The 15022-nt window shown below is 39.3% G+C and overlaps 1 protein-coding gene across 4 annotated transcripts in view; it reads right to left on the reverse strand.

Moving 5' to 3' along the window:
• CPQ (carboxypeptidase Q) overlaps positions 1-15022 on the reverse strand; it is a 163725-nt gene that overhangs the window by 62230 nt on the left and 86473 nt on the right. For all 4 annotated transcript variants that reach the window (XM_055705657.1, XM_055705656.1, XM_027814217.2 and 1 more), the window contains one exon: positions 669-780. In XM_055705657.1, coding sequence (XP_055561632.1) covers positions 669-780 — 112 coding nt within the window. The remainder of the gene's footprint in view (positions 1-668; positions 781-15022) is intronic.

Consider the following 15022-nt stretch of genomic DNA (forward strand, 5'->3'; position numbering starts at 1 on the left):
AACCACCAGAATATGTACGTTGGATTTCTGTGAAGTTCAGAATAATTTTTGCTGAATACCTTTACATGCAGATGAAAGGGAGAAGACCAGAGGCAGGATCATTGTCCAGATCCAGTCCTACTTATGGGCTCTTGAGAGGGACTTAGATGAAATTACCTTGAGAAGTCATCATGAGCAAGGTAAAGGACTGGGAATTAGATTAACTGAGTAACCAATGTAAAAGCAACATGTAGGACAGTGAAAGAATTAGGAACATGTTGAATGACAATGTTTGCTTAAAAGGCAGAGAACAATATCAGAAGGCTATGGCTATCTGTGACTTCATGAAGCTTCATCTTCATTAATAGGGAGGAACTCATTAAGACAATATGAAAAAGACTGACTTCATTCTACAGTACCTAGACAGTATATCTCACACTGAATTTTCATTCTGTGATGACGGTGACCATGCAGGCTCAAAGCACTTTCTAGATCACTGATTGATGTGTTGCTTTTGGATGACCCCTGTAATGCAAGAAGGACTTTAACAGACAAACCTGCAAATACTTATACTAAGTATGAATACTTGTGCTCAGAGGAATGGATAAAATAGAAAATCCAGTTTTGACAACATACAAAATGTCATGGAAATGTAATGCATTAAAAATATTTAAAAATTATGTATTTACCCAGATCCTTAATGAGTGATAATGCTTCCCATGATATGAATGCTCCACCACCATCATCCATAGCTCCCTGCCCAACGTCCCAGCTGTCCAGATGTCCACTGACCAATACAATCTGGAAAAGATTAAAAAAAAATTAAGAGAAAACGTATCTACATGAAAACACTGAATTAGAAAAGTCAGTTCAGTATTTAAGCATTTTAATGATTTTGTCATAAATTTGGCTGTTTAATTTAGAATGGGAAGAAGGAAACATTTCAAATAAAACTAAAACATTGTTCTCCAGTCACTAAATATAAATCTGGGATGACCAAATCCATCCTATTGCTTCAAACCACTGCCTAAATCAAACTAGATACTCTGTGAGAAATACTTAACTGAAAGGTTTTGGCTTGAACCTTAACAAAGTGCATACTTTCCAGAGAAAGAAGACTACTGCACTGTAGAATGGTGAAAATTTCTTTCATATTCCAGTTGTTTAAGCCCTTAGGCATGAAATTTGATTAACCCTATTTTTGGGTGCATAATGAAGAAATATAAACTTAGACTGAAGTGTTCCCAGACAAAGATTGTTGGTTTTTATTATATATCTATGGTACTTGTCACAGAGGACCTCTAATTCATTACTGGATCCCCTATGTGCTACAACAGTGACAACGTATTTTATAGTTCCATTAGTCATAAGGATATTTGAAATTTAAAATGACATGGTAGCAAGTCCCAGATGGGTTTTCTGCAAAGAAAGTTTTGTGGCCACAGTAGAGTATAGCAGTATACGTATCTCCAGAAACACCTGCTTTCAGATCTGAACTCTTCAGAAGTCCACAAGCAGCATCAGACCAATAACAGAAGCAAGACCGTTCCCTAACTGGACCTGAAGCTGAAGGGCTGATAAATCTATGATTGCGATGGAAAGGTCAAGGAGGGACAAGAACTCTGAGCTGAGCAGGCAGTGTGGTAAAATGATGGAATAGCATAAAAACAAGAGCAGTGCCCTAGAAATCTTTAAAAACTGGTACCAGTAAAGAGTGCCCTTAGGACAGGGTGGAAGTGGAAGTGTCCAACCTATGACAGCTCAGCACTGTGGAAAAACTGAAGGAGACCCTGGACCATCCACCTGTGCCCTGCCCAGAACTGGTCATACTGGTTATCATGAAGGCATGCTTCCCCCTCTCTGGTTGGCTGACGTCAAACAGGTCTCACAGTTATGGGATCTAGAAAAAGATGAAAAATGCTCATTCCTTCTGCCACCTTCTTCTCCCTAAGGGATAAGGATCTCCCTGGCATATCATCTCAGCTTTCACTCATTGCAGGACAACTACTCTAGCACTGAAAAAGTGAACATAATGGGTTTCTTTCCTATTATTAACCCTGGAGGGTGAAAGCCTGTGCTGTCAAGTGTGCAGGTAACATTGCAAGAAACTGTTGCACAGTACTGGGGTGCAAATACTAAGACCTCTATTTTTCCCTTTACATAAGAGACATCTTAGTACGTTTCACCAGTTATTAAAAATAATGGACAAACAGATCATGGAAAGACAAAAAGCATCAACTGCTCATCAAACAACCACGTTTTTTCATCCAATCAAATAAAAACTCAGGTAACAAAACTAAAAGGCCCCTTTGTATTAAACAAGGGCCATGATAGATTATTAGTCATATCCATTGTATTGCCATGTGTCCAACCACGATGCACCAAACCCCTTTAAATTTAGCAAATACACCATGAAATGTTATAAATGTGTGTATTATAAAAAACAGAAGTGTCATGCCTTAGAAGCTGGAAAAGCTTGTGATCAAAATCTGAAGAGCAGCTTAGTCTCTCCTTCTCAGATGTTTCAACTCTCTTTATTCCTTACCAAGCCTTAACTCAACATGTGCTTGCTTTCCAGCACAGACTGATTTTCTTGGTAGTAGAGATATACTGCAGCCTTTATTCCAAAACCTCCCCTCTTTCAAAAGCACTTAAATTTAGATGGCAGGCCCCTCTGTAAAAGCCTCAGATTTACACAGGAGATATTTCTGCAATTTAATGTCATGATCCTCCCAGGCCCGGCATGAAAGACTGCAAACAGCATGTTTTCCAGGGATGCTGCCCTGCAGTACAAGTACATAATCTGTGGCAGCCCTCTGCTACAATAGCAATATAGCTTAAAACCAGGCAATCTAAGAAAAGCTATGCTTTGGAGGTAGAAACCTTTCTGAAATGAGAACAGGAAAAAAGTGTTCATTGCAGTACTCCTTGCTCATTTTTGTTTTCTTATAAGGGAGGACTAAGCACAAACACACACACATGCTCAGTCAGTGAAGGCAACGCACGAATGAACTCTGCTTTGAGTTCATTCATGCATGTGCAGACCCTCTGCAACCCACCTGTGGAGGACAGAGCTCAAACACCACCACACTTTGCAGCTGACTGATGCAGACTCATTACTGTCCTCTCAGTAAGGAATTTGTAAATAATAGTATTTTTAAAAAAGAATAGAAAAGGCTCCAAGTGAAAGCACAACTGTCTGCTGCATAAAGGACGTCTGTTCCACCACTTCAAAACCACCATGTGGTTGGTTTGTTCTTAAAGCAAAAATTGGTTTAAAGAAGATAACTATTCACTCTCCTGGGAAACAGCTTCAAGCTGAAGTGAATTATTTAGAACAAGCTTGTAAACTCATTGAGAGATAACTAAGTTTACAACAGAAGCAACACCTTGTCTTTAGCAGTGAAAGAATACTTCGCTAACTCTGTTCCCTGACAGCGATCTCAACAGGAGTGTCTGAGAGGGAATTACTCCTCATTTCTTTGAAACAACACACACTGTAACAGCAGGAAATTCTGAATCAGAAGAAGGTGGTGTAATCCCATTTGGGATTACAGACTCCATTCATAAAGCATCTTTACCAACTCCAGAACATTACACCAAAACAGATCAAGGTTCAAGTGGATTAAGAAAACCAGATAATTTTATGGATGACCTTTTACTTAAATTTACTTAAGCTAATGCCAATAGCAATTACATGAACACAACCAATGTACTTCTATGTGAAATTTTTTTCACAACAGTTGCTTTTTTAAACTATCATACTTTTGTAGCAGCTGCTAAAATGAAAGTTTCAGTGATCCTGCTGACAGCTAGCCATAGACATTCTTAAAATAAGACACAGTCATAAGTAACAATACCACTATGTTTATCTTGGTCTTTAAGTATATATAATGTGTCTGGGTAATGAATGAAAATATTTCTGCAATTCACTCTAAACCACTATATTATTTAATACAATATTATAAAATAATAATATGATAATTCTCTGCACAGGTAGGCTAATAACAAAGGCAGTTAAAGCTATCAAGGACATATGATTATTGCATTTCCCACATTGCTTTCAAATCTGTTATGCGGTTCTCAGCTTCAAATCTACACATAGACTAATCACATTCGCACAAAACATCCCTATAGAAATGTCAGTACATGCTAACAGAATATAAGCATTGCAAAGCAATGTAAGTGAGTGTATGTAAGTATAAGTATTTGTTTTAAATATACAGAGAAACCACAAGCAACTGTATAGGACACTACAAACACAGCAATATACATTTGTCAAATTGACAGGAATAAATAAGACAGCTTGCATGCAACATGACACCTTAAGATTCGGCTGTCCTGCAGTGACACAGCTGAGAAATGCTACTCTAGACACTGTCCTGAGACAATACAAGAGAAGTGAAACTGCAGGAAACATTTCAAATAGAAGATGACATTTATGACATTATTATTATATATGACATCTATTTCCTTCTGCACCAGCTTTATGACCTCTATTGGATGTCTTTCAGTTATAACCAGCATTTCAATTGCATATTGAAATATTTTGAAATTTATATTACATTTTACATACTTATATAAATGTATATGTATACATTTTATGTTTTAAAACCGAGAAGATTAGGAAGAGGAACCACCCTGTCCTGGTTTCCGCTGGGATTGAGTTAATTTTCTTTTCAATAGCTGGTACAAGGCTGCGTTTTGGATTTAGTATGACAATAACATAGTTGATAACACACTGATATTTTTAGCTGTTGCTAAGTAATGCTTATACTAAGTCAAGGGCTTTTCAGTCTGCATACATTTGCATATGTCATGGAGTTATCCTTTTCTAAGCAGGATAGTTTTTGCCACTAAAAATAATCTCCCGTTCCATATGTAGTCACACATGCCTATTGCATTTGTCATGCAGTAACTTCAGAAAATGTAGGTGAGCTACCTTCTGCTTGGTTAGAGGGAATTTTAAGAAGAGTTTATTCCGCTTTTAGTCTCCACAATCTCACTTGCTCCTGTAGAGGTACAAGGCAAAGTCTTCTTTCCATGCAACATTAGAAATCATAAATAATCACATTAGGCAAGAACTGCAAGTAACATTTTCAATCACAGAATTTAATCTATAATAATATTTGTATCAAGTTGTGAACATCAGCATGCAAAATTATTTCATGTCACTGAGGTAGACGTAACAGAAGAGTAACAAAGTCATCATTCATCTTTGCTCTTTATGGATGAAGAAGACTTGGATGGAGGTTAGGGTCCACAAAGCAGGACCTTTATTGATGGAATGTGGCTACCAACACATTCTCTTAGAAAAGCTTAGCAATAACTTTCATTATCCAAACAACTGAAAAGCACTTTTCCTTATATCTTCCTCCAGCAGACAGGGAAGATAAGGAATACCTTAACTTGCATGGAGAGGACACAAAACTAAATAAGAATCCCGTACACAGAGAACGGCATGACAAAGATCTAAACAGGGTATTAGAACCAGATCAAGCATGTTTAACCAAAACACATTCAAACTCCAAGTGTCTGTATGCCGAAACTTTAAGCTAAAATGGTGAAGTCCTCTAGACTGTAACAAGTTCTTTTCAACTGCTCATCCAGATTTTCAGCCAAATACTGCTAAGTCATTTGCTCAAGCAGTACAGGTCTACAGTGTGCCAACTCAGTTCCCAGTTAGCTGGAAACTCATGAAAAGCATTTCTATTCAAATTTTGCAGTTCTTTTTTCTCCAGGTTGCTTCTAAATAGGTCCATCTTAAGCTCTAGGTACCACAATAAGGTCTTACATTATTTGGATATTTTTTCTACATTAATTTCCTCCCAGTGCATAGGATATTTATACAATAAATTTACAGAAATGAACACCACATACAGTTATTTATGTTTGGACCAAAATTAGAGGAAAACAGAAGTCAGACAAGAATTAGGATCTCCTAATCCAATAAAAAAGTTGCCTATAAATTCTCTGCTTCCCCAGATACTCATTATTCTTTACTCACACAAACACTCTCCCACTTGCCAATTTCCTGTTTTCCTCAGCCCCAAGCAAAATTTTTGATGCTAACCAAACCATGACCGAAAAACTCTTAATCCCCACTTCTCAGACAGATGAACCCAGCACCAAATTCAGGCCTGCTCTCCTAAGCTTAGGGACTACGTTTTGAGTAATCTGCCCATTTGGATAGCATGGCAACTGTGAAATGCCAGATGGCTTCAGTTTATAAGGATCTAAAGATTTTCTTCATTTCACTGTGTAACAGCATGAGAACAAGGGAAAAGAGAAAGGCAGCATATCATGTACCTAACTAGTGGGCAAATAAAACAGCTGGCAGGACTAAATTTAAGCCCATCATGCTTAACTTGCCTTCAAAACTATGATTAAATAAAGTCTTCAAATACACAGATTTGTTTAATTAAGAGTAGTAAATCTGGCACGGCAGTTTTAGGATGTAATAGCATCATCAATACATTCTGGAAAATGGCAACACCAAGCAATATGCTTTTCTACTGCTTACCCACACAGCAAAGCTGGCACTAGTGTCCACAGTAATCTTCCTCTTCTAAAGTAATTCTTAGCCTGCAGGCTGTACTCTCTTTCCCCTTTTTTAGGAAAAGCTCTGTCATCTTAATGGAATAAAATGTTGGCATGTAATTAGGCTTTTTGCTCTGACCCATTCTCTTCCCTGCTTCACCTCAAACATTTTTCTCTTCAACTCACACAGCAAAACAAATGACAAATTAAGAGTTACCAGCTCTTCCTACTTGGTACTTCATGTAAAGGCAGAACCACATTCCTGTATACAAACCAACATTCCTCAAGTTTTAAAATATTTACAATAGTTATTTGTTTGTATCAGGCAGTAAGATTCTGTAAATCAGTCCCTTGGCTTTTCCATCAAAGGCCATCTGAAATCTAAACAATCAGAACTTGTAATCCTATGTGCTGTAGCAGCGCACAGACTGCAGCAAATGTATCACACATCATCTTCCTTTCTGGAATCCAACCCAGCTCTTCCAACAGCTGGACAAAGAGTCGAAGGAAACTTCTCAATCACTGCATAATAAAGACAACCACCTAAATAGCTCCTGCAGGGACACTGCATTTTGTATGTATACTACCATTATTTCAAACCCAGCATCTCAGCATCTGGGGAAGACAAAACTGACAAAGTGGAGTTCCCATCAGCGACATAGCATTATATAGCATGGGATTAGAATTAGACTTAAATGCAAGCTTAGTTACATTATATATATATATATATATATGAATATAAATTCTCTTGTATTTAAAAATGTGCAGTTCATTACTACCAGAAAAAAATACTTTGTCCAGTTACATTTAAACACAGATCTACTCTATAGTTTGTCATTCCATCAACTTCAACAGCTAAATTCAAGCACGGAGATATATCAGAGATATTCAGTTGTAAAAAACACTTACTTGGTAAAAACTCTTCCTGAAAGTCTACCCTGACCATTTCCCAAATATTTGTTTTGGGCCACAAATATGTGAAAAAAATTTGTGAGTTTCTGCACTTGCCTTTAAGAAAACACTAACTGCCTCCAGTTAAACTGCAATTGGATTAAATCATGCCCTAAATGTAAATCAGGAACATTACCACATTTAGTGGATTTTATTTTGTATATATAAGAATATTTCCTCAAATTAGTTTTTAGCTTTGGTGTCCAAATAATATGACTTCACTGTACAGCTCCTTTTATTAGATTTCACGCACATTAGAAATGGTTCTTAAATAATCAGTCTAGCTGTCTCAACTAATTTACAGTCCTAAAGATACACTGAAGTTCAGAAAGAAAAAAAATATTAAAACAAAAACTGTCTTTTCTACTTAATATGCAGTGTAGCAAGTCTTCCAGGCTTCCGATTAAATGATAGATCTGCACAAGAAACTGTAGTAACTCACTTAGTCACACAAGAATCCAACCCTATTACTGCTAAAAAGCTGATTAACCTTCAAAGACCCTCCGGGTCACAATATACAGTAAACTCTTCAAAGCTGAATCTCTGCTTTGTAAGGGTGATTGAAAATAAAGTGTCCTCGGAAAGTATTGCAACGAAACCTCCCTGTTTGCAGTGAATCTCAAAACCACTGAGGAGTTAAATAGCATGGGCTGATATCATTTATGGCATATATGACAGTGAAGGAGAAAATTAGTCTGAAGATGAATTATTACTGATAAGGGAATTGTAGTAAAGGTAATGAGACATAGAAACTATATGAGCATTCAAAAGATAACCAAGTCTTGAAATGACTATCATTTTTGTATTAAATGTTAGATTTTAAGACATAGTATTTCCATATTTAAGTTCCCTCGAATCTTTCATTTTTTATTTCCTGAGCTGCAACATTTCAGAAATAATACCACTCTTCATAATACTGTATTCTGAAAACAAGGATTTTAATTTATGTATTTCAGCCTACTTCTAGAGGGGTTTTAAGAGGAAAAACCGTAACGATAACTACCTCTAAACAAAAGCAGGTATCACTGAAATATCACTTACCCTTCAATAAAGATGATATTGTAGCTGCTATTTTTCTAGTTCAAAGATTAGCAAAGAATCTCTGCAATACTCCTGTAGAAAAGCTGAAATGGCGTCTGACCTGATGTGCAGAGAGAAACAATCCTTTTTCTGCCCTTACCAAAGGAAGACTTCCCTTACACATGCAGTAGATGATTTGTGTACAAAGAAAGGGATTATTTAATAATCTAGAGGCTTTGTATTTATATATTTTTCACTTTAGAGTTCTATGATTCCACATTACTACAGATCTAACAACATTACCAAATGTTTTAGCTTTGAAATTTCTTTTATCAGATACCAAAATTCATCTCAGCTAAAATAAACACTAATGTGTAGTGGTACTTCTTTCACCAAAGCATTTACAAAAACGGTCCTTCTTGTACACTGTGATACTATGCACTATTGGCAAGCATACCTTTCCAAAACTGTAAAAATTCTAGTTTTCTCCAAAAAATTATAAAACTATTGTTTCCTCCTGAGAACACTAGAACCCTTAAACAAGACCCATGCCCCACTAGCACTGCCTTAGTGCAGTCTGATAATCTTGAAAGCCATCCTGAGTAGCCACCTCGGAACTGTCCTCAAGAAAACAGGCTTCATTTTAAAAATCCCCCAAGAGGACTGCTGATGGAAACAAGTCAAAACAACCCTTAGATGGCTGTTAATAACATCAGAGGACACAAGAGAGGAGGCTTCAAAACATAACACTTAAATCCCCATGCCAAACACCAAGCATCAGAGAATACTTGAGGTTGGAAGGGACCTCTGGGTGCTCAACAACTTCCAGACCCTGCTCACAGCAGGCTCAACTTAGATCTGAACGCTCAAGAGTTTTCTCCAGTTGAGTTCTGAAAATTTCCAAAGATGGAGATGCCACAACCTCTCTGGACAAACTGTTTCAGTGTTTACTCTTCAGAAAATATTTTTCCTAATACCTTATTATAACAAGCTTTTTCAAAATGTGCCCTAACTAGCCCTCACTGCAGCATTCAGAAGTCAAACTGGATCCTGAATGCTGTCAGCTCACAAGCCTGCCTCATAGTTTTACATCTCCAGAAGCTTTTACTTAATTCATCAACACCAGCTGAACACAATGGAAATTAAATTCTTGCCTTTTCCCACACCACTGTCCCTCACCATCAGACATACTAAAAGCAGTGCTGATCCTGTAATCAGTTCACCCAAAACTGTCTCATCATCCCACTTCTATAGTCACAATGATCTATCAGAACTGGTGATGCCTCTTGTCCTCACTGCTCTACAGTGGGAGGTGGCTCCATGCCTTTCTGCTGTGATGGCAAAAAATCCCTCCTCTCAGGGTCACAGATTCACAGGCCTGCATTTCACAGCTCTAACTGCAGCCTGCGACAGAGGCTCTTCTGATCAGAGGCTTTTCTGACAGAGGCTCCTCTTGCTCCACAAATCCACACGTAGGCCAGGTTCTTGCCATTTCTACCACTGCTACTTAAAGGATTTCATTGTATAGTATGCTAAAACACTCAATCTTTCATTTGATTACTGTAACCCTTTTTTATCTCTATGGCTTATTCTACTTCCCTGGCACCTGCACAAGTTTTCTCAGAATTTTGCTAAGATTATCCTTCTATTTGTCAGAAGGGGCTTTTAAGATCCTTTTACTCCTCACTAATTTTTTTTAATGTGTACATAACATTTTTATTTCTCTTTCTCATACACACATTGCTTCTCTCTTAATCTGCACAACAAACTACTCAGTGCATCGCTCATTTCATGCATTTCCAGAAAGGCAGCAACCCACCGTGGGGGTAGGAAGTTACTACAAAGTGATGACTGAAACACCTGCACACGGAGCACATGGAGGGAACAGGCAGGAGGAACTGAAGTCTGTGTGCAGCTACAGGGCTGCCATCTCCTTGGGGTCCCAGAGGCATGGCGGGATGGCTCCCATGACCAGAGGGCTGCAAATGATGTGTGCAGGCTCTTTGGGAAGGACAGGCTGGGAGGGTGATGGGGGGAGTTGCCCTTTGTGTGAGAGCAGTGGGATCTTCTGGAGCTCTGCCTGGGGCTGGATGATGAATCAGCTTGGAGGTTGTGGGTCAGGATTAGAAGGCAGACCGATGTGGGTGACACTGCATCTGCTACAGATAGCCTGAAGAGGAAAAGGAAGAAGTAGATGAGGCCTTCTTCAGACAAATGCAAGAAGTCCCACATTTGCAGGCCCTGGTCCTCATGGGGCACTTTAACCACCATGGTATCTGCTGGAGGGCAGAAGCACACAGCAGGGCACAGGCAGTCCAGGAGGTCTCTGGAGTATACAGAAAAACAACTTCCTCACAGAGGTGACTGAAGAACCCATGAGGGAGATGCTCTGCTGGACCTCATACTTACAAACAAGGAAGACGAAGACTGACTGGGCATGTGAAGGTCTGCAGTGAATGTAAGATGGTGGAGCTCAGGATCCTGAGAGGAAGGAGCAAGGCAAACAGCAGGATTTCAGCCCTGGACTTCAGGAAAGTGGAGTTTAGGCTGTTCAAGGACCTGCTTGTAAGAATCCTATGGGAGACAGAGCTGGAGAGAAAAAGGGTCCGGGAGAGCTGGCTGACTTTTAAGGATCATTCTGGGACTGACCAGCTGGAAAGCAGCTTGGCACAGAAGGAGCTTGGGGTCCTGATGGACTCGCTGACTATGAGCCAGCAATGTGCCTGTGCCATAAGCAAGGCCAACAGCACCTGGGCTGCATCAGGCTGAGCGCTGCCAGCGGGTCAAAGGAGGTGATCCCTCCCCTCCACTCAGCACTGGAGAGATACATCTGGGTGCTGTGTCCAGCTCTAAGCTCCCCAGAACCAGGCAGACATGAATATACTCGAATAAGTCCAACCAAGAGCCACTGAGATGATGAAGGGACTGGAGTATCTGACAGAGCTGGCACTGGAGAAGGCTTGGGGATCTCATCGACATGTATAAATACTTGACAAGGGATGTAAAGAAAGTGGAGCCAGACTCTTCTCAGTAGTGCTCAATGACAGATGACAGAACAAGGGGCAACAGGCAGAAACTGAAACAGAAGAAATTCCATGTAAAAATAAGAAAAAAACCTTTTTTCCTGCAAGCGTTGTAGAACACTGGAACTGCTACTCAGAGAGGCTGTCAGGTCTCCATCCTTGGAGACGTTAAAAACCCAAACCCTACACAACATGCTCTAGTTGTCCTGCCTTTGAGCACAAGATTAAACTACATGACCTCCCAGGGGTCTCTTCTTGTAATTATGACACTGATTCCAGAACGAATAATTCACGTTTTCTTCTGGCTCTGTAAATAATCCACATTTCTTCTGGCTCTATAAATTTTGTTAGAGACACAAAAAGCAGAATACAACTTGGAAATAATTTCTGCCAAACCCAAGTATGTCTTTCCAGATCCAGACAGCTAAAGTACAATTGTAATCTTCAATATAGTATTTTACTGGCACAAGACAAAAGATGTCTTTTCTACTTAGGGCCATCAAAATCATGGTAAAAACTAAAGTTCCTATTAAATCCATTTTATGGAATCATTTACAATTTTTGCCTAATAGTTTTATGAACTGATGCATGAACCCACAGAAACAGGACACTACTTGGCTTGCAACATGAAAATAAGGTCTTTATCCTACACTGACCCTAAAAGAGTTGCTTTACATATTGTATGAGGCATGTCTTCAAAGTTGCAACATCACTTTCAAATTATGAGTCTCTAACCAATTACAGTCCCTTCAGTTTCTTTTAGTTTCTGATAATTAAAACAACACTTCTATTGAGGCTTAAATGTGGACTTAGAAAATCAATAATTTCTCATTTATATATTCAAATTAATTATATTGTGTTGATCAGTAAAATAGGACTAAACAACTGTTTATTATGTAGGGTTACAGTGAAAATTAACATTTGTTCTTGCATTTACAAAAGCATTCATGGAAAACACTAAGAAGTGGAGACTTACAGCCCCTGCCTTACGTTGAAATTATTGAAGCTGTATCTCCTTACGCAAATCAAAATTAAGTCCACAATTTCTAGTACCTGTCAACAGCCCCATAGAAACCAGTCGTATTCACAGAGACACAGCCAAGTACTTGCAAGTAACACTGGCAGATTTCCCTACTCAGTTCCCATTAGTTTATCTCAAAAACCCAGAATTTTGATACAAAAGGATAGCTTACCCTTCACATTCATCTGTCCTTAGTTTCTTTGTTTATATACTATTGTGAAATCTAAAGTGTGTTTGACACAACCCTTTCACCAAGATGAAGAAGAGGCTGATTTTTCACACTCAAACAATTTCTGTAAAAGAGCAGGTAAGACAATTCTTGTCAGGATAATTCCCACAGCAGAATTTCTGCTCAAAAGGGATTCACTTTATTGGAACCCATAACACAAGGGCTCTGGAATGCATATGGAGTGCAGGGAACTTCAGAAAACCTGGTGCAAAGTACAGCTGTGACAAAGCAGGAAAAAACAGTGGTAACATGCACTTCAAGTCATTTGGCATACCAAAGGCTGGAAAACCGTTCAAGTGCATGAGTTGTCTGGACACTGTGTGGCTACTGCCCCTTGCCATCTTGTAATGCATGCACGTGTGTGTCCAAAGAAGGGCAAGGGAAGCTGGGGAAGGGTCTAGAGAACAAGCCTTGTGAGGAGCACCTGAGGGAACTGGGGTTGTTTATCCTGGAGAGAAGGAGGCTCAGGGGGGACCTTCTCACCTCTCTAAAGCTACCTGAAAGGAGGCTGTAGACAGATGCAGCTTGATCTTTTCTCCCCAGTAACAAGTGATAGGACAAGAGGATATGGCCTCAAGTTGTGCCAGAGGAGGTTTAGATTGGATATTAGGAAAAATTTCTTCACTGAAAGGGGGGTGAAGCATTGGAACAGGCTGCCCAGGAAGGTGGTGGAGCCACCACCCCTGGAGGTATTTGAAAGACGTGTAGATGTGGTGCTTAGGGACATGGTTTCTTGGTGGACTTCACAGTGCTAGGTTAATGGTTGGACTCAACAATCTTAGAAGTCCTTCCAACTTAAATGATTCTATGCCAGGCACAAACCAGTGCTTCCCTTGCACAGAACAGACAGCAGATGGGTAACTCATAGCTTTGGACAAACCCTGGAGAAGGATGAAAAAGCAAGTCAACTGCACTAAGAGAAAGGGAGGAGATACACAAGGCCCTTGTCCTGTCTCTTTCCAAAATCATGGTGTGATTACCACAGGTGGGGTACCAGAAAATGGAAGTTATCTCATTTGGAACTGGTCCAGCTTGTGTGAAACATTTGAGTTTTCATTGGAAGGGACACGCAGAGTGATTACAGCACTCATCCCAAAAGCAGGAGAGGTGTCCTCTCATGGCCACACTCTGTAATCAAGCTGAGCCATGCCTTGCACATGGGCCTTCATCTCCCCTCTATCAAGCCCCTAAGGAATGGTTGCATGTTGGTATCATTTCTGACATTCTCAGAGGCACAAACTTCTTCATGTCCTCCACAGCAAGGGAAACTTTTTGAGCCTGTGAAAATGTTCACAGCAGAATTTGTTTTCCCCATATCCAGCTACAGAGAGGAAATCAGAAAGAAAAACACCAGAAATGCCAGCTAGTTCCGGGTTATATAGACAGGTTTGTGTGATGTGGGTTTCTGTCTACTTGGACTTAACACCAAATTTATGTCCCTAGGCCACTCAAAATCTGCCAGTGCTAAATAATACTGCCTGTCACTTCACCCTAGATTTGAATCCCCGACCTTCATCTGAAAGGTTGTGTGTCTCATTGCCAGTGCCATCTCCCTCTAGTTTCTCTTCCTACTGCTGCAAATTAAAATAACGTAGTTACTTAACTATCCCTGCACCCCTCAATTTCACACATGACAGAGGAATGCATGTTCATAGAAATTTTGACATCTATACAGCACTGGCTAACCAGCTGGCAAGCACCCCTGACCGCTATTAGACATCAGTCTTCAATCACCTCCAAAATATGCATTAAAAACACCCTATATTCATTCAGTCTCCACATCCCTGGCATCGAATGCAATACAGGTTGTTGGATTTTTTTTTAATGAAGCCTTGTGTCATACTAAAATTATTACTGCTGTTCTATTTGTACTTCATTTCATATCTGTTTGTGTTGAAATGAATTTAATTTCTCCTTCAGGCACTCTTCTCAGAGGCTCCTAATCCAATTTTATTAGGCTTTGTGCCTTTAACTTCCAAAATTAAACACAATGGTTATCACAGTAGTACACAAAACTGATTATATGTCCTGGGTTAATAAGCTTGAAAGGCATTTTTAGTTAAGATTATATCAGGGCTGTACCTGCTTAAATACTTTAATGTTTGAATCTTAACAGAAACTTATTCTACCCTTTAAATAAACTTCTGACAAAATTGCACATAGAGAATTAGGGGCATGAGGAACAAGATTCTCCTAATGCATCCACTCTAGTCCTTGTTATCAGATGTAACTGCATGAAAAATCTGATTCATATGCTTA

Source organism: Falco cherrug, chromosome 3, assembly GCF_023634085.1.
Source record: "Falco cherrug isolate bFalChe1 chromosome 3, bFalChe1.pri, whole genome shotgun sequence".
Classification (NCBI taxonomy): Eukaryota; Metazoa; Chordata; class Aves; order Falconiformes; family Falconidae; genus Falco; species Falco cherrug.